At 45.0% G+C, this 26564-nt stretch overlaps 1 protein-coding gene across 4 annotated transcripts in view; it reads right to left on the reverse strand.

Annotated features, from left to right (window-relative positions):
- The window catches only part of DENND1A (DENN domain containing 1A), a 1299692-nt gene that overhangs the window by 765968 nt on the left and 507160 nt on the right, over positions 1–26564 (reverse strand). For all 4 annotated transcript variants that reach the window (XM_063936848.1, XM_063936849.1, XM_063936850.1 and 1 more), the window contains exons 6-7: positions 16471–16540; positions 10854–10934 (exon numbers count right to left, since the gene is read on the reverse strand). In XM_063936848.1, the coding sequence (XP_063792918.1) occupies positions 10854–10934; positions 16471–16540 (151 nt within the window). The remainder of the gene's footprint in view (positions 1–10853; positions 10935–16470; positions 16541–26564) is intronic.

The raw sequence follows: 26564 nt of genomic DNA on the forward strand, positions 1-26564 counted from the left end.
GGAGAGTAAGGAACCCTCCCAGATACTACAATCTGCATCATTAATCTGTGGGGGTGTGCTACTCATAATTCAAATCGCATCGCCAATAACCCTGCACTTGCCACTTGGACCTAATTCCTAAAGGTCAGGAAATATGAATAAATCCCCTTAGTTGAACCTTCAGTAAGTATAAGACGACTCAATATTAAATGGATTACAATTGATGAAAATTGAGGAACATGAGCAAAGACTCCATGTCTTGATACGTGGGATAATTGAATCCTATGAAGTTTAGGTAATGTCTACTGCGTGTAGTGTAGAGGTATTAGGACAATAGTGGAGCTTCTCCATTTTTCATCTCTTGCAATCCCTTCCCACATTTTGCTCTTTTTATCCTCATTATGAAATTTCCATATAGGTTGTAGTAAATCATTTATTTTATGACAAAAAAGGAGATTTATGGTAGACTTACCATTGTTAAATCTCTTTCTGCGTGGTACACTGGAATCCACAGGGAATAACATTGGGGTATAAAAGTTGGGGTATAAAAGCTTTGACTTTTCCCAGGATGCACTGCACCGCCTCATCTATATAACCCCTCTTCCGTACACAGAAGCTCAGTTTTGTTAACCAGTCCAATGCAGTAGCAGATAAAGAGACGGTAGATGTTAGTTACATAGAACCATGTTCTCACAACAGGAGAAGGGGCCAGCAGCTAATGGCATATAAACTTAAAGAAGCTAAGTGCGTCAGGGTGGGCGCCCTGTGGAATCCAGTGCACCTCGCAGAAAGAGATTTAACAATGGTAAGTCTACCATAAATCTCCTTTTCTGCAGCGGGGTACACTGGTATTCCACAGGGAATAACCTTGATGATGTCCTAAAGCAGTTCCTCATGGGAGAGGATGCACTGTAGCGGGCACGAGAACCAGGCGTCCAAAGGTGGCATCCTGGGAGGCGGAAGTATCAAAGGCATAGAACCTGATGAACATGTGCACTGAGGACCACTTTGCAGCCTTGCACAACTGTTCTGCGGACGCGCCACGGCGGGCCGCCCAAGAAGGTCCAACAGACAGAGTAGAATGGGCCTTGATAGCAGCAGGAGCTGGGAGACCAGCCTGCGCATAAGCTTGTGCAATCACCATTCTAATTCATCTTGCCAAAGTTTGCTTGTTTCCAGGCCAGCCACGTTTGTGAAAACCAAACAGTACGAAGAGAGAATCAAACCTCTGAATGGAGGCAGTCCTCTCCACATATATATGAAGAGCACGTACCACAACCAAAGACCTTTCTTTGGAAGACAAACCAGGAGAGATAAAGGCCGTAACCACAATCTCTTGGTTAAGGTGAAAATATGACAGCACCTTAGGCAGGTAACCAGGGCGAGTACGGAGAACTGCGCGGTCTTGATGAAAAATCAGGAAGGGCAGACGATAGGACACAGTCCGACACTCTTCTAGCAGAGGCAATAGCCAACAGGAACAGGAAATTAATAGAAAGCCATTTCAGGTCCACAGAATCAAGAGGCTCAAAGGGAAACCCGTGCAGGGCATTAAGGACAACAGATAGATCCCATGGAGCCACAGGAGGTACATAGGGAGGTTGCATCCGCAAAACACCAAGTGTATGAACGTCAGGAATAGACGCAATCTTCCTCTGAAACCACACCGACAAGGCAGAATTATGAACCTTGAGGGAGGCCAGATGAAGGCCTAAGTCCAGGCCTTGTTGCAGAAAGGCCAGAAGCCATGAGGTTCTGAATTTATATACATCGTAGTTCTTAGCAGCACACCAGGTGAAGTAAGACTTCCAGACCCTGTAGTAAATCCGAGCCGAAGCCAGTTTACGGGCCATCAGCATAGTTTGGATGACCGCCTCAGAGAATCCTTTGGCCCTTAGGAGTGACACTTCAAGAGCCACGCCATCAAAGCCAGTCTGGCCAGGTCTGGGTAGACACAAGGTCCCTGAACGAGGAGGTCTAGGCGTTGAGGAAGTAGTAGAGGACGTTTCATCGATAGACCCTGCAGGTCTGAGAACCAATGCCGTCTGGGCCATGCTGGAGCAAAACGAAGTAGTATTCCTCCTTCTTGCTTGAACTTCCACAGAACCCTGGGCAGGAGTGACACCGGAGGGAACACTTATGGCAGTCAAAATTTCCATGGAATTGCCAGTGCGTCCACGAACGCTGCTTGATGATTCCCTTGTCCGTGATCAGAAGACCGAAACTTTGTGATTGTGTCAAGACGCCATCAGGTCTACGTCTGGTAGGCCCCACTTGTCCACTAGGAGTTGAAACACCTCCGAATGAAGGCTCCACTCTCCGACGTGTATGTCCTGACGACTGAGGAAATCCGCTCACCTGTTGAAGACACCCGGAATGAACACTGCCGATATTGCTGGCAGATGGCGTTCCACCCATTGAAGAATTCTGGACACTTCCATCATTGCTTTTCGGCTTCGAGTGCAGCCTTGATGATTTATGTACGCCACCTCGGTGGTGTAGTCCATCTGTACTTGAACAGGCCTGTTCCTTAACAGAGGCAAGGCTAGTGTCAATGCGTTGAACGCTGCTTGCATGTCCAGAATGTTGATGGGGAGGAAAGACTCCTCCTTGGTCCAGCGACCCTGGAGAGAGTGTTGTTCGAACACCGCGCCCCAGTCCCTCAGACTAGCGTCCGTTGTTAGGAGGACCCAGTTGGGAATCCAGAAGGGACGGCCCCTGCTTAACTGTTGATCCTGGAGCCACCAGGACAGGGACAAGTGGACCTCCGAGGTCAGGACTATCATTTGAGATCTGATCCGCTGAGGCAGACCGTCCCACTTGGATAGGATTAACCGTTGGAGAGGGCGAGAATGGAATTGAGCATACTACACCATGTCGAAAGTCGACACCATCAGGCCTAGTACTTGCATCGCCGAGTGAACGGACACTCTTGGGCGAGAGAAGAAGCATCCAATCCTGTCCTGAAGCCTCAGGACCTTCTCTGGAGACAGAAACAATCTCTCGCTGTGCATATCCAGTAGAGCCCACAGGTGCACCATGCGCTGCGCAGGGACCAGTGAGGACTTTTTCCAATTGATCAGCCACCCATGGGCTGTGAGGAATTGCACAGTCAGCTAGAGATGACTCAGGAGGACATCTTGGGAGCTTGCCAGGATCAGCAGGTCGTCCAGATACAGCAGGATCCTGATTCCCTGTTGACGGAGACGAGCTGTCATCACGGCCATGACCTTGTTGAAAATCTGAGGGGCCGAGGTCAGTCCAAACGGCAGAGCCTTGAATTGATAATGGAGGTTGCCAACAGCAAACCGCAGATATTGCTGATGTGAAATGGCAATAGGTATATGCAGGTAAGCATCCTGTATATCCAGGGATACCATGTAGTCCCCAGGTTCCATGGCCAGTACAATGGAGTGCGGTGTTTCCATATGGAACTTGGAAACTCTGACGAACTTGTTCAGTGACTTGAGGTTGAGAATAGGCCGGAAAGACCCATTGGGTTTCGGTACTAGAAACAAGGTCCAGTAGTAGCCCCTCCCTTTTTCAGAGATAGGCACCGGCACCACCACTCCTGTCTCCAGGAGGGATTGGACAACCAAGCCTTCAACGGGTCCGATGGGATGACCATTGCACAGAACTGGTGAGGGGGACGTCTCTTGAAAGAGACAGCGTACACGTGAGAGACAGCTTCCTGCACCCACGCGTCTGAAGTGGTCCATAACCAGACCTGGGTGAACTGCAGGAGTCTGCCTCCCACCCTGGGGACCCCTAGGGGAAGGTCCGTCCCGTCATGCTGCAGGCTTGTTCCGTTTGGAAGCAGGCTGACGGGAAGCCCAGGATTGTTAGATTTGGGCTTACCAATCTTGGAAGTACGAGGCTTGCTCGAGTACACCTGACCCTTTGATTTACCCGAGGTCCGAAAGGAACAAAAAGTAGTACTTTCAGCTTTCGGAGCAGGAGTAGTAGTATTAGGAAGGCACGCAGTCTTAGCAAAGGCTAAGTCAGTCACGATCTTTTTAAGATCTTCTCCAAATGGAATGTCTCCCTTAAAAGGGAGGACCTCCAGAGTCCTTATGGAATCTAGGTCCACCTTCCAGGACCACAACCATAGAATCCGGCGAGCTAAAATAGACAAAATTGTAGTTTGGATGCTTTGGATGCCAGATTACCTGCCTTAGAGGACGTCTCTTCAATATAATGGGAGACGGTGATATTATGGGACACACACTGTTTGGCAATGTCAGAAATATCCTGAGGTAGCTCTTCCTCCAAAACCTGAACCATGCATCAATAGTTTTTGCAGCCCAGGAGGCCGCAATAGTGGGCCTGATAATTGCCCCAGTTAGGGAATAAATACACTTCAGGCATCCCTCCACATGTCGGTTCCTTCAGGGAGGTGACAGTGGTGACAAGCAGATACCACAATCCGGGCGACATGAGAGTCGACTGGCGCTGGAGTTTCCCACTTGTTATTCAACTCCGCAAGGATAGGAAAACGAGCCAACATCTTCTTGAATAGGGCAAACTTCTTTCCTGGGGAGACCCAAGCCTCTTGACATGTGTCATTTAAAAGGTCAGAGTGAGGTAAAACTACTTTAGCCACTTTCTGACGCTTGAATTTATCAGGCGTTTTTGATGCAGTAGTGGGATCATCTTCATCATCAATCTGGAAAACCATTTTGATAGCTTCCACTAAGTCAGGGACATCAACCTGAGTGACATGCTCCCCATCAGAGGCTGCGGAGTCAGAATTAGTCGGATCAGTATAGGTCCCATCCTCATCAGAAGTATCTGAAACATGAGTGGATTGAGAGGAGGAAACCACACATTTAGAGGGCGCCTTAGCCCCAGAGGGCTGAGGTGTAGACTTCTGTTTAACCAAAGATTTATTTAAAACCTGTATCTGGTTAGATAGGGTGTCCGACCAAGGCGGATTTGCTAAAGGGACAATTTCTGGCTGAAATGGCACAGGAAGTCCCACAGGGGGCGTAAGACGTGTTACCAAAGTATGTAACATACAAGAGAAGGTAACCCAGGGTGGCTCTTGATTGGCCACGGGTGCTACAGGTGAAGTGGGAGAGGTAAGGGACCCAGCACCCACATCCCCAGCAGCAGGTTTTCCCCTGGTAAATCCGTGGTATCAGCACTGCCTGAGGCAGGAGCGTCCGCGTAATTCCCACCCTGTGTGGCAGACATTATGAGGAATGTAGCCGTGGGGCACACAGTACAATATAGCCAAATTATATGAATACCGTAATCCCCTGATTTATGTGCTAATAAAAGCAGGACACAAACAGAGAAATAAATCGGTATGGGGTGACTGATGTACACAGATAAAATACACTGAGATGTATAGACTGTGTAACACATATATATATATATATATATATATATATATATATATATATATGGACCCTGACACACTTATCCTCACAGGGCTCAGAACATAGTGATAGCAAAGGTGTAATACACTAAAGGAAAACACACAACAATTATATGGCACACTCAGTCATAAAACTCAATGCAGGAATACTGTACACAACAATAATACTGCACTGGACAAGCAGTTTACATATAAAAGAAGATATGTATATGCAGAGAGATATAACAATGCACAGTAGAACTGGATGTATATCACAAAATAATCGTACCACCTAATATATGTCAGCAGCACACTTATTTCTTAACTAGCACAGTCAAAATGACAGGTAGAATACTCAAGTGTCCTGTATAAGCACGGTGCTGGAACAGGCGGCTATACAGAGGAGACAGCACCCAGCAATCCCATAGAGAGCAGCCCTTCAGTAAAAAATGGTGCCAGGTCTCAGCAGGGAGTGAGGGAAAAGTGAAAGCAGCTCCAGGGTGGGAGCATCTGCAGGAGATGGCACCCCGGAGCTGGGGGGAGGGGCTACAGGCAGCGCTTTATTCCCACAATGCTGGACTTCACCACGGGTACTATATGGAGCATGTGAAATATATGCCTGCGCTCCATGACTGCCCTGGTGGATATAGTGGAATCCCTGAGCAGTACAGTGTCCACGCCAGCTGCGTGATCTGTCTCCAATGGGCCACGCATGAATCGCGATTTCACTCAGCGGGTCCCACCTGAGGGACCCTCTTACCTCCTCCCCAAGTCCTGCAGCTACGTGATCCTGGAGGTGAGCAGCAGCAGTGTGCCAAAGTACCGGAGCATCTCCGCTGCAATTACCCGGGAACTAGGCTGCGAGAGTATTCATCGCTGCATAGGGGAGGTGATGGAGCGGCAGCACAGCATGTCCCCTGGACATAAAAGTGCTGCGGCTCAGTCTTCTAATAAAAGCTTTCTTCAATTTCTTCTATTTTTTCTTCAGGGCTGCCTTAGGCACCGGTTAGTGACCGGCTATGCAGGCACCAACTTTAAAAACTGAGCTTCTGTGCAAGGAGGAGGGGTTATATAGAGGAGGCGGTGCAGTGCATCCTGGGAACAGTCAAAGCTTTTAGCCTGTTGGTGCCTCAAATCAAGATCCAACTCTACACCCCAATGTTATTCCCTGTGGAATACCAGTGTACCCCGCTGCAGAAACAGTATTAAATATTTCTATGTATTCTATATTTCTCTGTAGTTCACCTGCAAAGTGGTAAGGGTGTGGTAGGTTTAGGTAAGTTTATCCCTGTATTATATCATACCTTGAGCAGGTAAATAAAGTGCCTTGCTAAAGTATTCACCCACTTTTCCATTTTTCATGTTTGTTACCTGGAATTAAAATGGATTGTTTGAAGGTTTGCATCAATTCATTCACAGAACATGGCTACAACTTTGAAGATGTTTTTATTGCTTTTTTATTGTGACGCAAACAACAAATTGGACAATATAACAGAAAACTTCAGTGTGCATAACTATTCACCCCCCTAAAGTCATTACTTTGTAGAGCCACCTTTTGCGGCAATTACAGCTGCAAGTCGCTTTGAATAAGTCTCTATGAGCTTGCCACTGGGATTTTTGCCCATTCCTCAAGGCAAAACTGCTAAAGCTCCTTCATGTTGGCTGGTTTCTGTTTGTGAACAGCAATCTTCAAGTCTGACCAGATTCTACATTGGATTGAGATTTGCAGGTATATTCAATTGGCGTCGGATCCATTCCGACATGCATTTATCAGGAATGGATCCGACAACCCCGATTCTATCCCATTTCAAGTCGAATTGAGATGAGGAACCCAGAGGTGGAGAGGTTGGGGGAGCCACGGGGAGACCAGCGGGGGACAGCCGCCGGCAGCCAGAGGAGATCAGCACTACAGCAGCGCTGCAGAAGGATGTCACACTGACGCCCGACCTCACGGCAGTGTCCACCCGGCTCCAGCAAGCTTGCTGGAGCCGGGTGGACGCTGCCGTGAGTGGTGCGGCTATGTGACATCCTGCTGCAGCGCTACTGTAGCGCTGATCTCCTCTGGCTGCCCGTGGCAGTCCCCCGTCTCCCTGCAGCTCTCCCCCCTCTCCTCCTCTGGGTCCGCATCTCAGTCCAACATCTTTTGAAGTCGGACTGAGATGGTCGAAAAGGGGGCCAAAGCCTGTCGGTTTTGGCCTCATTTTCGACACAAGCACGTGGATTGGTAGCTATTCCGCGAACCGACGTGCTTTTCGACAAGTCGAATTCATCGACGTGTCAAAAAATTTAGGGATATATTGAATAGGTTGAATCAGGATTCGACCTTAAAAAGTCGAAAACTGCCGTCTTTTCGACAGACGTCAGTTTTCGACTTTAATTGAATATACCCCTTGGGCTTTTACTAGGCCATTCCAACACATTTAAAAGTTTCCCCTTAAACCACTCGAGTGTTGCTTTAGCAGTATGCTTCAGATCATAGGGCAGTACAGATAGTGTAATGGTTAGCATTACTGCCTCACAACACTGATGTCATGGGTTCGATTCCCAACATGGCTCTAACTGTGTGGAGTTTGTATATTCTCCCCGTACTTGCATGGGTTTTCTTCGGGTACTCCGGTTTCCTCCAAACAATCCAAAAATATACTGGTAGGTTAATTGGATCCCAACAAAAATTACCCCTAGTGTTAATGTGGGACTGATGTGAATGGCCAAATATTCTCTCTGTAAAGCGCTATGGAATGTGTGCGCACTATATAACTAACTGGTAATAATAATAATAATTGTCCTGCTGGAAGGTGAACCTCCATCCCAGTTTCAAATCACAGGCAGACTGAAACAGGTTTTGCTCAAGAATATCCCTGTATTTAGCATCATCCATCTTTGCCTCGACTCAAAACGGTTTACTAGTCCCTGCTGCTGAACAACATCCCAACAGCATGATGCTGCCACCACCATGTTTCACTGTGGGGATGGTTTTCTTGGGGTGATGGGATGTGTTCGGTTTGCACCAGACATAGCGTTTTCCTTGGTGGCCGAAAAGTTAAATTTTAGTCTCATCTGACCAGAGCACCTTCCTCCATACATTTGGGGTGTAATCCACATGCCTTTTGGCAAACTCAAAACGTACTTTCTTTTTTTTTAACACTAAGTAATGGCTTTTTTCTGGCCACTCTTCCATAAAGCCCAGCTCTGTGGAGTGTACGGCTTATTGTGGTCACATGCGCAGATACACCAGTCTCTGCTGTGGAACTCTGCGGCTCCTTCAGGGTTACCTTTTATCTCTGTGCTGTCTCTCTGATTAATGCCCTCCTTGCCCGGTCTGTGAGTTTTGGTGGCCAGCCCTCTCTTGGCAGGTTTGTTGTGGTACCATGTTCTTTCCATTTGAAGATGATGGATTTGATGGTGCTCCAGGGGATCATCAAAGATTTGGATATTTTTTTATAACCCAGCCCTGACTTGTACTTCTCATCAACTTTGTCCCTGACTTGTTTGGAGAGCTCCTTGGTCTTCATGGTGTGATGCCTCTTGCTTAGTGGTGTTGCAGCCTCTGGGGCCTTTAGGAAAAGGGGTGTTTATGCTAACAGATCACGTGACACTTAGATTGCACACAGGTGGACTTCATTTCACTAATTGTGTGACTTCTGAAGGTAATTGGTTGCAACAGAACTTTTGAGGGGCTTCATAGCAAAGGGGGTGAATACATATGCACATGCCAATTTTCACATTATTTACATAAAAAAAAAATTTGTAACAATTTTTCTCATTTCACTTCACCAACTTAGACTATTTTGTGCAGATCCATCACATAAAATTCAGATTAAAAAAAATAATAATAACTAAATTACAGGTTGTAATGTAACAAAATAGGTTAAAAGCCAAGGGGAGTGAATACTTTAGCAAGGCACTGTATATCAGATGAACCCCTTCTCTTCTTCATTGTTAGAAATGAGTAAAATAATTTAACCCTGATTTTCACAGAACAATGAAATAAGATGATGTACTTTTCTATGAGATATTTCAATAAGTTTCATCTGGCAGCATAAACTCGCATTTAAATATGATTAAACTATGGATGGAATGTCATTGTCGTAAGGTTTAAGATTGAGCAGAAAAAGATGTATGGCAGGTTTGCTCTAAGACATTTTCATGTCAGGCAATAAATTTACTGCTCCAACAGATGACATATGTTGTGATAATGCAAAAGATTACAATACTAGCACAGATTACAGATTTACCCACAAGGAGAGAATCATATGCACAACATAACCTGCAGCAGACACGTTCCACAGCATGACAGGTAGTAATGGGCTACAGAGATGACAGCGCATCATAAGTATAAACAGAGGAAAAAAAGTGCTCACAATATATAGAGAAAGAAAAAGGCAGCACTACGCCCCCAGTGATTTTCGGACTTTGTGAATAACTAATGTGCCGGAAGAGACGTACGCAGAAAACTCCCTGAGCAATGTCTTTCATTTCTTTTTTTGTGCCTGAATGCTTGAGATATGTTGGGGGGGATAGCGAGAGAAAGACTGTCAGCAGTCCGAAAATCCGCTGGCCCAAGACAGTGACTAAGGTATGCCTGTGGACCAGCAGGCAGGGAAGTAGTAATTCCTGCAGGTTAAAGAGTATGGTAGGCTTTCCCTGTGACACAGAATCACTATGGTGCCTACTAGCTGGTGACTTATCAAAGCTTCACAACTGCAACCTGTCAGCTGCCTTTGCAGCAGAGTGATGGACATTAGCTGTGAGGGGCTCACAACTAACATCACACAGACAAGATCTGAGAGCCTGAAAAGTTCTTGAATAAGCCATAAAAATAGTAATAAACTAAGAATGCTACAAGCACCTTTGTCAGACCGAGCACCACAAGTAATGTAGAAAAGGGGGCAATAATGAAATATATATAAAGTATGTGTGTATATATATATATATATATATATATATATATATATCCAAGTCACTATTAAAGGGTACTGTAGTTTTCACATTTATTATCTAGAAATCTAACAAACAAAATAAAACTTCCATGTCAATATGGTGGCATGGAGTTTAAAAAGAACCAGTCAAGTGTAGTGGTTAAAATGAGAGTTTTCTTTGCTTTCTCCACTCATAAGATAGCGTAAAAACCAGCACGGACTTCACATATGAGAAAATGCACTGCTTGAGCTCCAGGTAGCACAGAATTACTGCGCTAGGCACCACGTACCCAACAAACTGTATCACATGTGACAGGTTATGTTTTATGAGTGATGAGTGATTGAGCTGGAATGCTAGAATTTGAAAACAGTAAAGATTGGATCTGTCTCCTTAGCTCTGGGGAGACTAAATGGGTAATTATAAATGTTTCAGTTGTGATCTTTATAAGCTGCATATATGAAATATGGGCAAAAAGGACCAGTTTAAAAGGCTGTCAATTACAAAATACATTCATTTATGTTAGAGGAGAAGACAGGAAAAGGGTTTGCGGAGACCAATAGAGGATAGGGTCGGGTACTGGAGACAGTCTTACCACACTCAGATGGACTTCTGTTCCAGGTTCTGGGACAGGCAGTCTATAAAGAGTCTCAAGAAGTTCATTACGTTGGTTATCCTACAAAGGACATCATAAAGGTTAATATGAATTGACACTCATGTGACATCAATGTTCAGTATTCATTTGTGACCGTTATGTGCAGGAAGTGTTCTCTGTACTACATACTGTATTACATTTCATTTTTCTTCTTGGTATATGAAAAGAAAGGACCTTTCACAATACAAGATGATGAAGAGGTCTGGGTACAGAGTATGTGGCTTTGCACATTACAGTACTAAACTATGACAGCACGAGATCTCACATTCTGAAACCCTACAACTACAGGTTAGTCTTGGCACTGGATATGGCTCTTCATTTTAGTCTTAGTAGAAGACACAGCTTTGCACATTAGTATCAGCACCAGACATCACTCTGCACTTTAGCAGTAGCAATATACTGTACGTATACTCTGCACATTAGTCTTGGCACCACATATGGTTCTGTGCATTAGTCTTGGAACCAGATATGGCTCTGTGCATTAGTCTTGGCACCAGATATGGTTTTGAGCATTAGTCTTGGCACCAGATATGGCTCTGTGCATGAGTCTTGACCCAAGATAGGGCTCTGCGCATTAGTCTTGGCATTACAGCTGGCTCTGCGCATTAGTTTTGGCACTAGCTATGGCTCTGTGCATTAGTCTTGGCACCAGATATGGCTCTGTGCATTAGTCTTGGCACCAGATATGGCTCTGTACATTAGTCTTGGCACCAGATATGGCCCTGTACAATAGTCTTGGCACCAGATAGGGCTCTACACATTATTCTTGGTAACAGATATAGCTCTGCACATTAGTCTTGGCACCAGATATGGCTCTGTACATTAGTCTTGGCACCAGATATGGCCCTGTACATTAGTCTTGGCACCAGATAGGGCTCTACACATTATTCTTGGTAACAGATATAGCTCTGCACATTAGTCTTGGCACCAGATATAGCTCTGTACATTAGAACTGGCACCACATATGGATCTGTACATTAGTCTTGCCACATATGGCACTGTGCATTAGTCTTGGCACCAGATACGGCCCGATGCATTAGTCTTGGTACCAGATATGGCCCGGTCAATTAGTCTTGGCACCAGATATGGCCCTGTACATTAGTCTTGGCACCAGATATAGCTCTGTACATTAGAACTGGAACCACATATGGATCTGTACATTAGTCTTGCCACATATGGCTCTGTGCATTAGTATTGGCACCAGATACGGACCGGTGCATTAGTCTTGGCACCAGATATGGCCCGATGAATTAGTCTTGGCACCAGATATGGCCCTGTATATTAGTCTTGGCACCAGATATGGCCCTGTATATTAGTCTTGGTACCATATATGGCTCTGTGCATTAGTCTTGGCACCAGATATGGCTCTGTGCATTAGTCTTGGCACCAGATATGGCCCTGTACATTAGTCTTGGCACCAGATATGGCCCTGTGCATTAGTCTTGGCACCAGATATGGCCCTGTACATTAGGCTTGGCACCAGATATGGCCCTGTACAATAGTCTTGGCACCACACATGGCCCTGTGCATTAGTCAGGGCACCAGATATGGCTCTGTGCATGAGTCTTGACCCAAAATAGGGCTCTGCGCATTAGTCTTGGCATTACAGCTGGCTCTGCGCATTAGTTTTGGCACTAGCTATGGCTCTGTGCATTAGTCTTGGCACCAGATATGGCTCTGTGCATTAGTCTTGGCACCAGATATGGCTCTGTACATTAGTCTTGGCACCAGATATGGCCCTGTACAATAGTCTTGGCACCAGATAGGGCTCTACACATTATTCTTGGTAACAGATATAGCTCTGCACATTAGTCTTGGCACCAGATATGGCTCTGTACATTAGTCTTGGCACCAGATATGGCCCTGTACATTAGTCTTGGCACCAGATAGGGCTCTACACATTATTCTTGGTAACAGATATAGCTCTGCACATTAGTCTTGGCACCAGATATAGCTCTGTACATTAGAACTAGCACCACATATGGATCTGTACATTAGTCTTGCCACATATGGCTCTGTGCATTAGTCTTGGCACCAGATACGGCCCGATGCATTAGTCTTGGTACCAGATATGGCCCGGTGAATTAGTCTTAGCACCAGATATGGCCCTGTACATTAGTCTTGGCACCAGATATAGCTCTGTACATTAGAACTGGAACCACATATGGATCTGTACATTAGTCTTGCCACATATGGCTCTGTGCATTAGTATTGGCACCAGATACGGACCGGTGCATTAGTCTTGGCACCAGATATGGCCCGATGAATTAGTCTTGGCACCAGATATGGCCCTGTATATTAGTCTTGGCACCAGATATGGCCCTGTATATTAGTCTTGGTACCATATATGGCTCTGTGCATTAGTCTTGGCACCAGATATGGCTCTGTGCATTAGTCTTGGCACCAGATATGGCTCTGTGCATTAGTCAGGGCACCAGATATGGCCCTGTGCATTAGTCCTGGCACCACATATGTCTCTGTACATTAGTCTTGCCACTAGCTATGGCTCTGTACATTAGTCATTGCTAAAAGATACAGTTCTTCACATTACACTTGGCACCAAACAGAATACTGTTTGTTAATCCTGGAACAAGATATGGCTCTGCACATAACTCTTGAAACCAGATTAGGCTCTGCACATTACGCTAGGCACCAGCTAAAGCTGTGAACATTAGTCTTGGCATCTGAAATAGCTCCGCATATTAATACGTGCACCAGATATTAAACATGGCAGCATTCAGAGCCTGTTGCGTAGCAGTTGAACCTCAACGCTGCAGTGCAGGCATATGTAGTTAGCTTTGAGTCTGTGGAACTATAACAAGGCAGGCTCCTTGGGCCAATACAGTAATAAACTTCAGGCTAGAGCTACAGTATATGGTTCTGCCAAGCGAAGAACTACAGTAATATGCCCTCGCTACTATCTACTATACATAACAAATGCATGACATTTAGATATTCTCAAAAGTACATTTTTGTTTATTTAAATATGATTACTTCACAAATGAGAAGAAAAAAAACAGAAAAAAATGATCCCATTGGTAAAGTTTTGTAACTAATTTGGTATGATAATTAAGGTTGTTGTTATTATTATTATTAATGTAATAATAATATTAATAATAATAATAATAATAATATTATATATGGGCCTGATTTGAGTCAACCACAGTCTGAATATGAATGCATTGTGAATGCAATGCTACTACATGCACACCTTAATGCATATACATTGCACCATATGTTTTCCTGTAGAGAGCAGCTGTCATTATCAGCAGCACTTACATCTACCCCATGCTAAGTGCAAGAGATACGGCTGAAATAGACAACTCAGAAAATGGTGTATCTCTGGCTAGACACCCACAGTTCTCTGAAGTCCGCATGCCCAGATGACACCCAGTAACCTGCAAATTATCCTGATGTTGTATAAAACCCAAGTAAATGGCAAATCTGAAACATCATTTTACGTGCTTGTCATAGAGTGTAAACTACTACTCTAATACAGTGGACAGACAGTAATAACTACTGAATGAACAAATTGTTACTGTACATTTATACACCGGTGGGTCCTGCAGTAAAGTGCTCCTATAATGGACTGCAAATAATCAGCATCAGATTATCAAAATAGCATACACTAAACACTTCACAGTACAATGATATTAAAATTAGTAATGAAATGACAAAAAAAAGAAAAAAATAAGAAATGAAAACAAAACTAAAACAAGAATTTAAAATCAATAATCTGTGTGCGATACACATTCTTTCAGACAGCCAATTAAGAAAAATGTTGCATGATACTGGCCCATGATCCTAATATGGCTGACTGCAGATCAATGTCTGCTTGCTTTAATTAAGGTATGAAAACGCAAACTGACTGACACACACTAAAGATTTTTAAAACATGAAAATTACACTAGAAATATTTATCGCACATATGTTACATGGACAGAAATGTTTAGAAAAAGCTTAGGTACCATATTAAATAAAGCTTTATACTCTAGACCAGGGGCGGCCAGACTGAGTCGGCGATCTACTTTGAAAGCTAAAAAGCTTTGGCGCGCGTAAAAAGTGGGCGTGGTATAACAAAAAGTGGGCGTGGTATAACAACAAAAAAAGGGACGTAGCCTTGCTGCACAGAGTGTAATGACTGTCTCGCACGAAATAACACATTGGCCCCCACAGGTAAAAACCTCAAACACATATGCCCCAACAGTGCCAGATACACATATGCTCCCACAGTGCCAGATACACATATGCCCCCACAGTGCCATGTGCCCACAGTGCCAGATATGCCCCCACAGTGCCAGATACACATATGTCCCCACAGTGCCATGTGCCCACAGTGCCAGATATGCCCCCACAGTGCCAGATACAGATATGCCCCCACAGTGCCATGCGCCCACACTGCTAGATATGCCCCCACAGTGCCAGATTACAGATATGCCCCCACAGTGCCATGTGCCCGCAGTGCCAGATATGCTCCCATAGTGCCAGATATGCCCCCACAGTGCCAGATTACAGATATACCCCCACAGTGCCATGTGGCCAAAGTTCCAGATATGCCCCCACAGTGCCAGATATGCCCCCACAGTGCCAGATTACAGATATGCCCCCACAGTGCCATGTGCCCGCAGTGCCAGATATGCCCCCACAGTGCCAGATTACAGATATGCCCCCACAGTGCCATGTGCCCGCAGTGCCAGATATGCCCCCACAGTGCCAGATATGACCCACATTGCCACATATGCCGCCACTGTGCCATGTGCCCGCAGTGCCAGATATGCCCCCACAGTGCCACATATGCCCCACATTGCCAGATATGCCCCCATAGTGCTCACCGTGCTGTGTGGAGAGCGCAGCGCGCGCTTCTCCTGCCTGCCGTCTGGTCTCCGGCGGTGACGGCAGCGTGTATGGCTCAAATCAGGCGCCGGTTCGCGAGTTCTGATTGGCTAACGAACCGGTACCTGATTTGAGCTATACACTCCGCCGTCACTGCCGGAGACCAGACTGAGGGGCAGGACGGCAGGCAGGAGAGGCACGGCTTCGGGTGGATGGGCAGCGGATCGCGATCGACTGGTCGCATGTCCGCGATCGACTGTTTGGCCACCCCTGCTCTAGACGATATTTTAAACAACATTGCTCATTTTCAGCCTGTAGAGCGATATAATTAGTAATATCGTCCAGTGTGTACGCACAATATTGTTAATGATGCTTCGTTAACAGGGGCTTCTGTCGTCTGTATATGCAGGTCAATTATGACTATGTCGTTGACGATGCATGTACAGGACAGAGGTATGATGACATCGTTAGCGATATTGTTCAGTGTGTACGCACTACCTTGTTTGCCCGGGATGTCAACTGACGATATCACTTGTGGAGTGCAACATCTAGTATGTACCCAGCATAAAGACAGAGAATGTCTGCCATAACGTCTTCTCTATTGTCTATCAAAACCAACAGTGTACACAATACTATGATAAGCAATGCACAGTTCTCCTTTAGTTTGCGAGTACACTCTGGGTCCGGATGATGTTAGAAAAAGCATGTTTCTTTATGTTATTACCTGGTTTTTCAAAGAGTAATCAGCCAAGATATTGAGTAACTTGTAAAAGACTTCAAACCACGGGAGGTAGCTGAAAAGAAGCAGAAGATAGCGCATTCATTTTACTGCATCTCTTATTTCAAATTGTATTAGAACTCACAAATAAATATTGTTTATAAAACATTTACAAAATAAAGTACATTTTGCAGAACTGATGTGATACTCTACAGCCTGCATAAAGCATCATAAAAGTTTTAGTATTTTGATACTTAAGATTGGAAATTGTGTGAGCTGGGTGTTTTCTGTTCACTTAAGCTGGAAGTAATAGGAGGAACTTAACGTACTGAGCATATGAGGTCCCTCATAATGCATCATAAAGGCAAAGGGCAGGCAAGTCCAGATTGTCAGAATTGAAACCCAGTCACAATTTCATTATTTCCTCTGTTCCTGCAGAATGTTAGCAAAACCATGAGCAGCTGCCACTGAATGGAATCATTTGCGCTTGGGAACTTAAAGTAACCTATAACCTAAGGCCATGAATAAGGTGGGTTTATCCTAAGACTCCTCAAAGGGGGGAAAAAAGCCCAGCAATGACCAGAGTCCTGGATAAGAAATGGTACAACCATCTTCTACCATAAATCTTTTAGTGTGCACAGTAATACATATGATATCACAGTATTGTACAAATACGTGCACACTGGCAGAAAACATACACAGTAGGCTAAACAAAACAAAAAATAATACACCATGTGTAGCTGCAAGAAAATAAAAACTTTGCAAGTAGATTTCAGTCTAGCATATAATGTACATGTACAGCATTGTCAGCTTAATGCCAACAATTTACAACCCTGTGCCCAAACATTATAGCCCAAAGTCCAGCATCAGGCCATTTATTCTGCAATGCCAATATAACAGCCCACTGCTCCTCAGATCATTGAATAGCCCCTGAAAATCCTAGACTTTACACATCAGACTACCAAAGATAGAAGATCATCATCATGCTAGTGTACAGAATCTAACATTATTCCATCCATTGAAATCACAAACCTTCCACCAATAAGAGCATAGATCAGTGGTTCTCAAACTGTGTGCCGTGGCAGTCTGGGGTGCCTTGGGACACTTGCAGGAATGCCTTGGATTGATGGTCCATGACCAATTCAAATTATTTATAGCCAAAGTAATAGGCAAAACCAGTGCTGGTGTCAATCATAAAATAAGTGGACAAACAGAAGCAAATCCTGTCCCTCACCGCACAATTTAGCCTAAGGATGACATAAAACCACAATTTATTTAATGTAATATTTGTTTCTAAAATTCTCAACAAGAAACTTTTGGCCTAGGGGTGCCGTTAAAAATATTCTGATACTCCAAGGTGCCGTGAATCAAAAGAATTTGGGAACGATAAGCGATATCGCATAGGTTTCCCCTCCCGGGGCCGGGCCGCCGACATAGTGCATAAACATAGTGATGTCATGCCGCGGCCGTCCTGAACATGCAGCATCTGACGATGTAGTCAGGTTGTGCTGCATGCACAGACGACAGCGGGTGTCATTAACAACCCCCAGGAGCATGCATCGGCCATCTCTGGCAACATATACACCAGGCGATATTGTAAACAATATCGCTCAGGAGGGTAAAAATGAGTGATAGTGTTTACAAAATCGCCTAGTGAGTAGCCACCAAATGATCAGAGAAGTTTAGCAGAGGGCTAAAACTGAAAGCAGGTACTAAGTATCCTATTAGCCTCAATATTGCGGTTTTCGATAAATTATCGCAAAAGCGATAATTCGGTACCCTATTAGCGGCGATAAGTTATCGTCGTTAAGTCTCCATTGTGTTTACCGCGGACTTCTCTTCACCAGCTTAGCAGGTGATAAGTAGTGCAAAATCCCTGTTTTAAGTTAAAAATGTCAGGATCTGGTTCAAAACCCCTGGGAACAGTGCTCCTCCACCCCATGACTAAAATAGGCACTTAAAAGTTTTTACTTACTTTTAACCAGCCAATATTGACGTTATTTTTGGGGTGAAAAAACCCCCCACAAAGTGACAAAACACTTGGAGTACAAGGTATGGTACAGGTATATTGGGGTGCTTTATGAGTGGTACAAGTGTTTTTAAACTTGCAGGTGGGAGTAATTGGTACATTTCCACTTTTTTATTTTTAAAAGTCCCTTAAAAAGACCCAAATATATACTTATTTCCATTTTTATGTACCCCAAATTTAATGAGAGCACTTATTTTGTTGGGAGGAAAAAATAGCTTTTTAGCATTTTTCAGCATTAAAAAAAAAGAAAGAAATCATATACCAGTCATTTGACCCAATTTAATGACACCAATTAGTTATATTATGGCCACTAACAGACATCTATAATGTTTTCCAATATTAGTTTGGCATTTTTCGAGGTACAGACATATGTCCTATGCTATTGCCAGCTAAAATTATAACACGATTGCCATTATCAACGATTTGTAATAGGATAGGTGCGATAAATGGGAGTGCTGCGATAACCCAATTTTTTGAGAGATAGGTAAGATAACATCAGCCGCGATCGCGGATTGCATTATCGTGGCTAATAGGATACCCCCCTAAATCTGAATATGCTACTACCTAAGAACTCATTAATTACTAACTGCATGATGCTGGTAGTAGTCCAAAACACATGACCTCTGAATAAAGCTACAACAGAAATGTTACGCAAAGTTGAGAACATGCATCAGTACAACAATAGCGCGTGCGCGCACACACACACAATTAGGATAAACATAACTGCGTAATATATTCAACCAGGTTTGTGCTTCAACATCTGCACCAAATAGTGATCTGCTTTTAGTATGCATAACATGTTTTCCCAGTCACATGTAGCTTATACATAGCAATAGCACAGAAGCAGCAGAGGCACCCCTCAGTCCCACTCACAGAGGGTGAAAACACCCAACAGAAAAAGAGCATTTTAATACAGCTGGACGGATTTTTAAGGCCTTTACAAGATATAACTGCAGTCTGCCATTTGGAAGGGGACCTGTGCCCCCATGGTAAGGAGCGGAGCAGCTTGCAGTAATAAATGAAGTGCGATGCAATTTACGTGACAGATGAGTGAGCGGCACTAATGCTTGTCTGAAGCCTGCAAGTACTACTGTAAAATTTAAGTAGCTTATCAAAATATACTGATAAGCAACATAACTTTTCATGTTATATGACAGCATTATCACGTCTGCTAATACATTTCAATCAGCCTGGGCTGCTGCTAGCTAGATATTACAGAGTGGAAAATGATTACCAGTTTAAACAAGGTCCATGTAGCAGTCACTGTGTAAACATTTGCAGAGGATTAGGCAGCAGAAAGGTCCTTTCCTATAAACAAACTTCCACAGAATTGCAGCTGAAGGAGTACCAAGAAATCCTCTCAGTAAAAGGACTTTGAGAGCGAGATTAAGGACCTTTTAGTAAACAGAGGGATTAAACGACCCTTATCACTAGAAGCTCCCCCTAGTTAGCTGTAAAATGAGAGAACGAGGGGGCTTGTAGTGGGTGGGGGGACACTTGAAAAGGGAATAATATTGTAATTTTTTTTAAACCGTACCCGTCAACTGGAGAAACGAGAAATTATATATATATATATATATATATATATATATATATATATATATATATGTATGTACGTTACAAATATTCTGTGCATTAGATATTTTATCTTATAATGAAACTATAAAGAAAAGGAAACAGTGTAGCAGTAGTAAATGCTAATAAGATATTAGGGTGGAAAAGGTTATGCAGAAAGAGGACACAGAGGGAAGTAGCAGCAGGTGCCAGAATGCCTTGCTCAGCATATGACAGATTTCTTGCATAACATAACATAGAGGGGACCACAACTCAGACATAAAGAGTTAAATAATAAAAGAAGTCAATCAACTTCTAAGCATTCATTTCTTGTTGTCAGAGTTCCAAGTGAACCAATAACGATTGCTATAAACATAGTAAGTTGGTTACGGGCTGTTACGGCCAGGTCCTCCACAAGAATAGGCTAGTTTCTAACAATCAAGTCCAATCTCTAACGGAGTACCGTAATGCTGCTAAAAATTGGGAAGCAGGGCTGCAGGCAACTAGATTAAACAGAGCAATAGCAAGAGGACAGTGTAGAAAAAAAGGATAATCTGTAAAATGACAGTGCCAATCAGTTCCAATCATTCAGATGTATTCACTAGGCTACTACTAGTGTTCTGTACATGATAAAGACAAGATCACTATGTAAACATAAAATGTAGAACATCTTATAGCATTTGGGAGACGGCACACTGTCAGCCCTTATGTATGACGGTGTGCATGTGTGGATTTATTAGCATAGAGCACAGGTTCTCAAACTCGGTCCTCAGGACCCCACACAGTGCATGTTTTGAAGGTCTCCTCACAGAATCACATGTGAAATAATTAGCTTCACCTGTGGACCTTTTAAAATGTGTCATTGAGTAATTAATACACCTGTGCACCTGCTGGGTTACCTGCAAAACATGCACTGTGTGGGGTCCTGAGGACCGAGTTTGAGAACCTATGGCATAGAGGATTTATACTTTTTTTTATGTTAAGCTTTTTATTTATTTGAATAACAGTGAAAATAGGATTTTAGTACCTACCGGTAAATCCTTTTCTCCTAGTCCGTAGAGGATGCTGGGGACTCAAAAAGGACCATGGGGTATAGACAGATCCGCAGGAGCTTCGGCACACTATAAAGACTTAAACTGGGTGTGAACTGGCTCCTCCCTCTATGCCCCTCCTCCAGACCTCAGTTAGAAAACTGTGCCCAGGAGAGACGGACATTTCGAGGAAAGAATTTATAATTTAACCACAGTGAGTGTTATACCAGCTCACACCACAAACATACCGCAAGACATGGCCTTCAAAAACTTACAGCCATATGCTGAGATAATATGTAACACAACCTGTGTCAACCCAACCAATAATAAGAAACCACATGCCATGGCATGAACAACGTCAGCAATAACCTGACAGAGAAGAAACACCACAAAGTGCAACCAAATCAATAACTGCAGACACAGTACGCACTGGGACGGGCACCCAGCATCCTCTACAGACTAGGAGAAAAGGATTTACCGGTAGGTACTAAAATCCTATTTTCTCTTACGTCCTAGAGGATGCTGGGGACTCCAAAAGGACCATGGGGTCTATACCAAAGCTCCAGAACGGGCGGGAGAGTGCGAACGACTCTGCAGCACCGATTGAGCAAACATGAGGTCCCCATCATCCAGGGTATCAAACTTGTAGAGCTTAGCAAAGGTGTTTGAAACCCAACCAAGTAACCGCTCGGCAAAGTTAACCCGCCGAGACACCTCAGGCATTCGCCCAAGAAGAGCCCATCTTCCTAGTAGAATGGGTCTCCCCCGACTTCGGTAACGGCAATCAAGCCGTAGAACTAGCACACCGAAACGTATCACAGATCCAGCGTGTAACAGACCGCAGAGACGCAGGCACCCCAAACACACTGGGAGCATACCGGACAAACAGAGCCTCAGTTTCCCCAAACTGAGCCCAATTGGCGACATAAAACTTCAAAGCCCTGACTACATCGAGAGACATTGAATCAGCCAATACCGAAGTTACCACAGGCATCAAACTAGGCAGGCTTTTGATAAACCCCGAAAACCCTTTTCGGCAGAACTACTATCTGAGTTCTCAATTCTATCCACTTGGAAGATCAAACAGGGGCTCTTGTAAGACAAAGCCGCTACTTCCGACAACCGCCTTGCGGTCGTCCAAAAAACAAAAACATGACCACTCTCCAAGAGGGAAACTTTAACACAACCTTTTATAAAGGTTCCAATCAGTGTGATACCCTAGAAACGCAACACCAAGTCCAGAGTCCACTGTGTCAATGGTGCACAAATGAAAGTTGGATGTGCAGTACACCTGTCCCTAAAGCCTGAACTTCTAGAGAGGTGGCTAATGCTCTTATAAAGAATATCTATAAGAGCCAAACTGCCCTGAAAAAGAGCCTAACCCTAGGCCTGTATCAACCCCTACTTGCAAAGAGTGGAGCAAAACGACCCAGCTGAAAAACCTACATAGGAGTCTTCTAGGATGCATACCAAGACACATATATATAAGCCAACTACAGTGGTAAACCTTTTTCTTCCTTTCTAGCCCGAAGAAGTGCGGAAATGACCTCACTGGGCATACCCCGACGGCTAGAACATGGCAATAAACCGCCACACCATCAAACGTAGCCTCGGCAAGTCTCGATACACGTCCGAAATTTGCTGTAACAGTTCCTCCGGTAGAGGAGGAGGCCACAGAACTACTATGAGCAAACCCCAAAAAACTGGAAACCAAGCCCTCCTTGGCTAGACTGAAGCAAAGAGGATCGCCTGAACCTTTGTTCTTCTTACGTTTAGCACCTTCCGAAAGGGTGAAAACGTAGAGGACGCAAAGACCAACTGAAAACACCCAAGGTGTCCCTTGACCTGGAACAATATCCCCGAGGCCTCCCGTCGATGTAAGGCACCAACATATCCAATTGAGGCACTCCTCCAAGACTTGTCACATCCGTGAAAACTTCTCGATGACGGGTGTACTTATCCCAGACGGAGTGATTGCGCATGCAGGGGAAAGTCATTTCTCCGTCGTTTAACTCCAGAACGAAGCCTGCTAATAAAGCGTGTACTGAAATCAAAAAAGTTTATCGCAGACAAACTTCCCAGCCTGACCGTTTCTTCTGGAAATACGTCCCATGTCAGGACAGCTCCCTCTAGAAGGTGAGAACCGAGTAGACACCAAAGGAGCAAAGCCCCGGGCAGTAGGACTAAATTCCGGTGCAAATGTCGGTGAGACCCAGACCCCATTACCAACTGGACCCTCGAAAAGCACTCTGGCATACGACCTGTTCAACCACAAGGCCCCGTAGGCCGCACCCACCTGCTTCATAAACAGAATCTAATGATGGATTGTCACAATCAAACTGATCCGACTCCGGATCCTCAGACCTCCTTCCACAGAAAAAAACGCAGAACCTCAACCAGTCAGTATCTACTCTGACACCCACTTGTAGACTCTGCGTCGCTGTGAACAACAGTCATTCCCTGTGTTGAAGATCAGTCAGAGAGAAACAACTATTTGCATCCTTTGTTACTTGACCTCGCCTCAATCAGGCGAATGTCTCAGAGCAGAATGACAATGGCCCTTACTATAGAAGGAAAACCATCATACCGCCAACACTCCGGTGAAATGGTAAAGATAATCCTGGATATCAACCCAGGTAGGCTGAACTTTGAGAAAATCGGTTTTAACCCTTTTTTCTACCTTTACATGCTGGAACTCCTTGGCCTGAAAGATTCCATCCTATAGTTCCACTTCGTAAGCAGAAATTATTATTATTATTTTTTTAACAGGGATGGCAGGATAAAGTCCTGAACCTGACGCAACTCTGATATGGCGTCGCTTACTACCTCCCCGACCAGAGGGAAATCGGTAAAATCTATTAGAAAAATATTGACGGGAACATTTGTAACTCAGAATGTCCCCCTTTGGATTCTATAATCAACTCACAGGTCCTAAACAATTCCTGGACTAACCGAAAATTAGTCGACGAGACCCCACCGGAAGTGGGATCCAGCCAGATAGACTCAGCGACCTGTGGCGGATGTGCTAGAAACAGAAAACAAGATCCGCTTCTGCGAACCAAACAAGGCTGCAGAATTCTTACCTTTTCAGCTTCAACTGTCTGCATAGAAAAGGAAAAAAGGAACGGTATCGTACGATTAAACGACTGCATCCCACAAAGGAATGCGTCCCCAACCGTTGCGAAGGAGACTAACTCACGAAGTTAGACTCACCGGTGGTATTCGCCGAGCTTGACTGAACTGAGGTATCGCAAACCGCTTTATACCGACCCTCTAGTATCTCTCGGAGGCAACCTCAGCACCTTCCCGGTTACACATCCCGCCGTCACTCGGCAACCAGCTGCAATGTTACAGAATATAAACAACATAGGCAACCTTACCCACTCTCTGTAAGGTAATTCCATCGGATGTCTTTTCGAACATAACACTCCCCCATGTACATGCAGTGAAAAAAGGTATAGAAATAAAATATCACTTAGCTTCCCGTGTATGATCCTTTACGACCGGGCTCCGCGTCGACCAGGAGGTGACTGCCACAATGTTCTCTCCGCGTCAGTAAGTGAATAAGCCTTCGGACTCCTTGAGAGACTTGAATACCAACTCGTCACAGCCGAACTGGAGCCTAATCAACAGAGCGACCAGCACATGAGAAGAAATACTATTATATCAGCCTTCATGGATATACATAATGTAATACACCATATGACACACATATCCTAACTATGCATATATAAATATATATATATATATATATACATATACAGAATTGGATTGTCCAGACCCGTTAGGTCCCCAGTGACAGTAATGTGTTCTGAATGTGCTGACATGACCCAGATGTGGATCTACCAGGAACGTTATGGCCGACAGAAACTTAGTAGATGTCGACAGCAGGGAATAGTAAGCGGGCAAAAAATAACAATCTTGGAACCCCGAGGGGTCTGAAGGAAGCGTATATAAATTCAATAACACTCCCACTATAAATACCTATAATTACATATACAGGTACCCGGCCATAACAGCCTGTCAATCTTTTTACCCAGTAATACCGTTGATGCCGACAGGGCACCCACCAACAACTGTGTCTCCCATGGCGTGTCTACTTTTATAAGCACACAAACACCAACGTGCTAATAATGTCCCCACAGCAGCTTGTAACAAAGCCCTCACACGTCGGCATATGTCGACTAACCGATAGTGGGTAATAGATAGGAAAACACTGAAAATCATAACACAACAAAGATTATGCGTCCATTATAAATAGAATGCTATATATCTGCCATATAGCACTAAAAATCACTGTGCCCCCCCTTCTCCATACTATAAAGCAAGGCTTGGCGGGGAGCTGCAGAAAATGGCGCTGACTCTGTTGTGAGGGCTAAGCTCCGCCCCTAATCAGTGCGCTAAAGCCCGCTCAAACTAACATGTATATATTGAACTGGGGGGGATGTATATATTGCCTCTAATGAGCAATATAGCAATCGCTGCCCAGGGAGCAACCCCCCCCACCCCCTGCGCCCTCGGAAGCCGTTGGTGTGAGGGAGCAGTGGCGCGCTGCGGTACACTGGCGGGGGAACATACCCGGCGTCCGAGCCTCTAAGCATGTCACCCAGCCAGCTAAGCACTCCGAAATATGCCACCCAGCGCGCTCCCCCCCAGCGCCCTGCACCCTGCAATAGGCGCCGGTAAATGGGAGCAGGGAGGGCAGCGCTACCGCTGCTACTCTCTCCGTCTTGCGGGACACTGGCGGGGTGAACATACCCGGCGGTCGAGCCCCTAAGTATGTCCCCCAGCCAGCGAAGCACTTAGAAATATGCCGCCTAGGGTGCTCCCCCCCCAGCGCCCTGCACCCTGCAATAGGCGCCGGTAAATGGGAGCAGGGAGGGCAGCGCTACCGCTGCTACTCCCTCCGTTTTGCAGCACACTGGCGGGGTGAACATACCTGGTGCCCGGGCACCTAAATATGACCCCCCGCCAGCGATATAAACCTCAGCAACATGCCACCCAGGGCGCTCCCCCGTAGCGCCCTGCACCATGTGAGTGCGTTGGTGTGTGGGAGAATGGAGCGCAGCGTGACCACTGCATGTTACCTCCGTTACTGAAGTCTTCTGATCTTCTCATACTCACCCGGCTTCTTTCTTCTGGCTCTGTGAGGGGGTTGACGGCGCGGCTCCGGGAACAAGCAGCTAGGCGCACCAAGTGATCGAACCCTCTGGAGCTAATGGTGTCCAGTAGCCGAGAAGCAGAGCCCTTGAACTAAGAAGAAGTAGGTCCTGCTTCTCCCCCCTCACTCCCACGCTGCAGTAAGCCTGTAGCCAGCAGGTCTACCTGAAAATATAAAACCTAACATACAGACTTTTAGAGAAACTCAGTAGAGCTCCCCTAGTGTGTGTCCCATCACTCCTGGGCACAAAGCCTAACTGAGGTCTGGAGGAGGGGCATAGAGGGAGGAGCCAGTTCACACCCAGTTTAAGTCTTTATAGTGTGCC

This window comes from Pseudophryne corroboree, chromosome 8 (assembly GCF_028390025.1).
Source record: "Pseudophryne corroboree isolate aPseCor3 chromosome 8, aPseCor3.hap2, whole genome shotgun sequence".
Classification (NCBI taxonomy): domain Eukaryota; kingdom Metazoa; phylum Chordata; class Amphibia; order Anura; family Myobatrachidae; genus Pseudophryne; species Pseudophryne corroboree.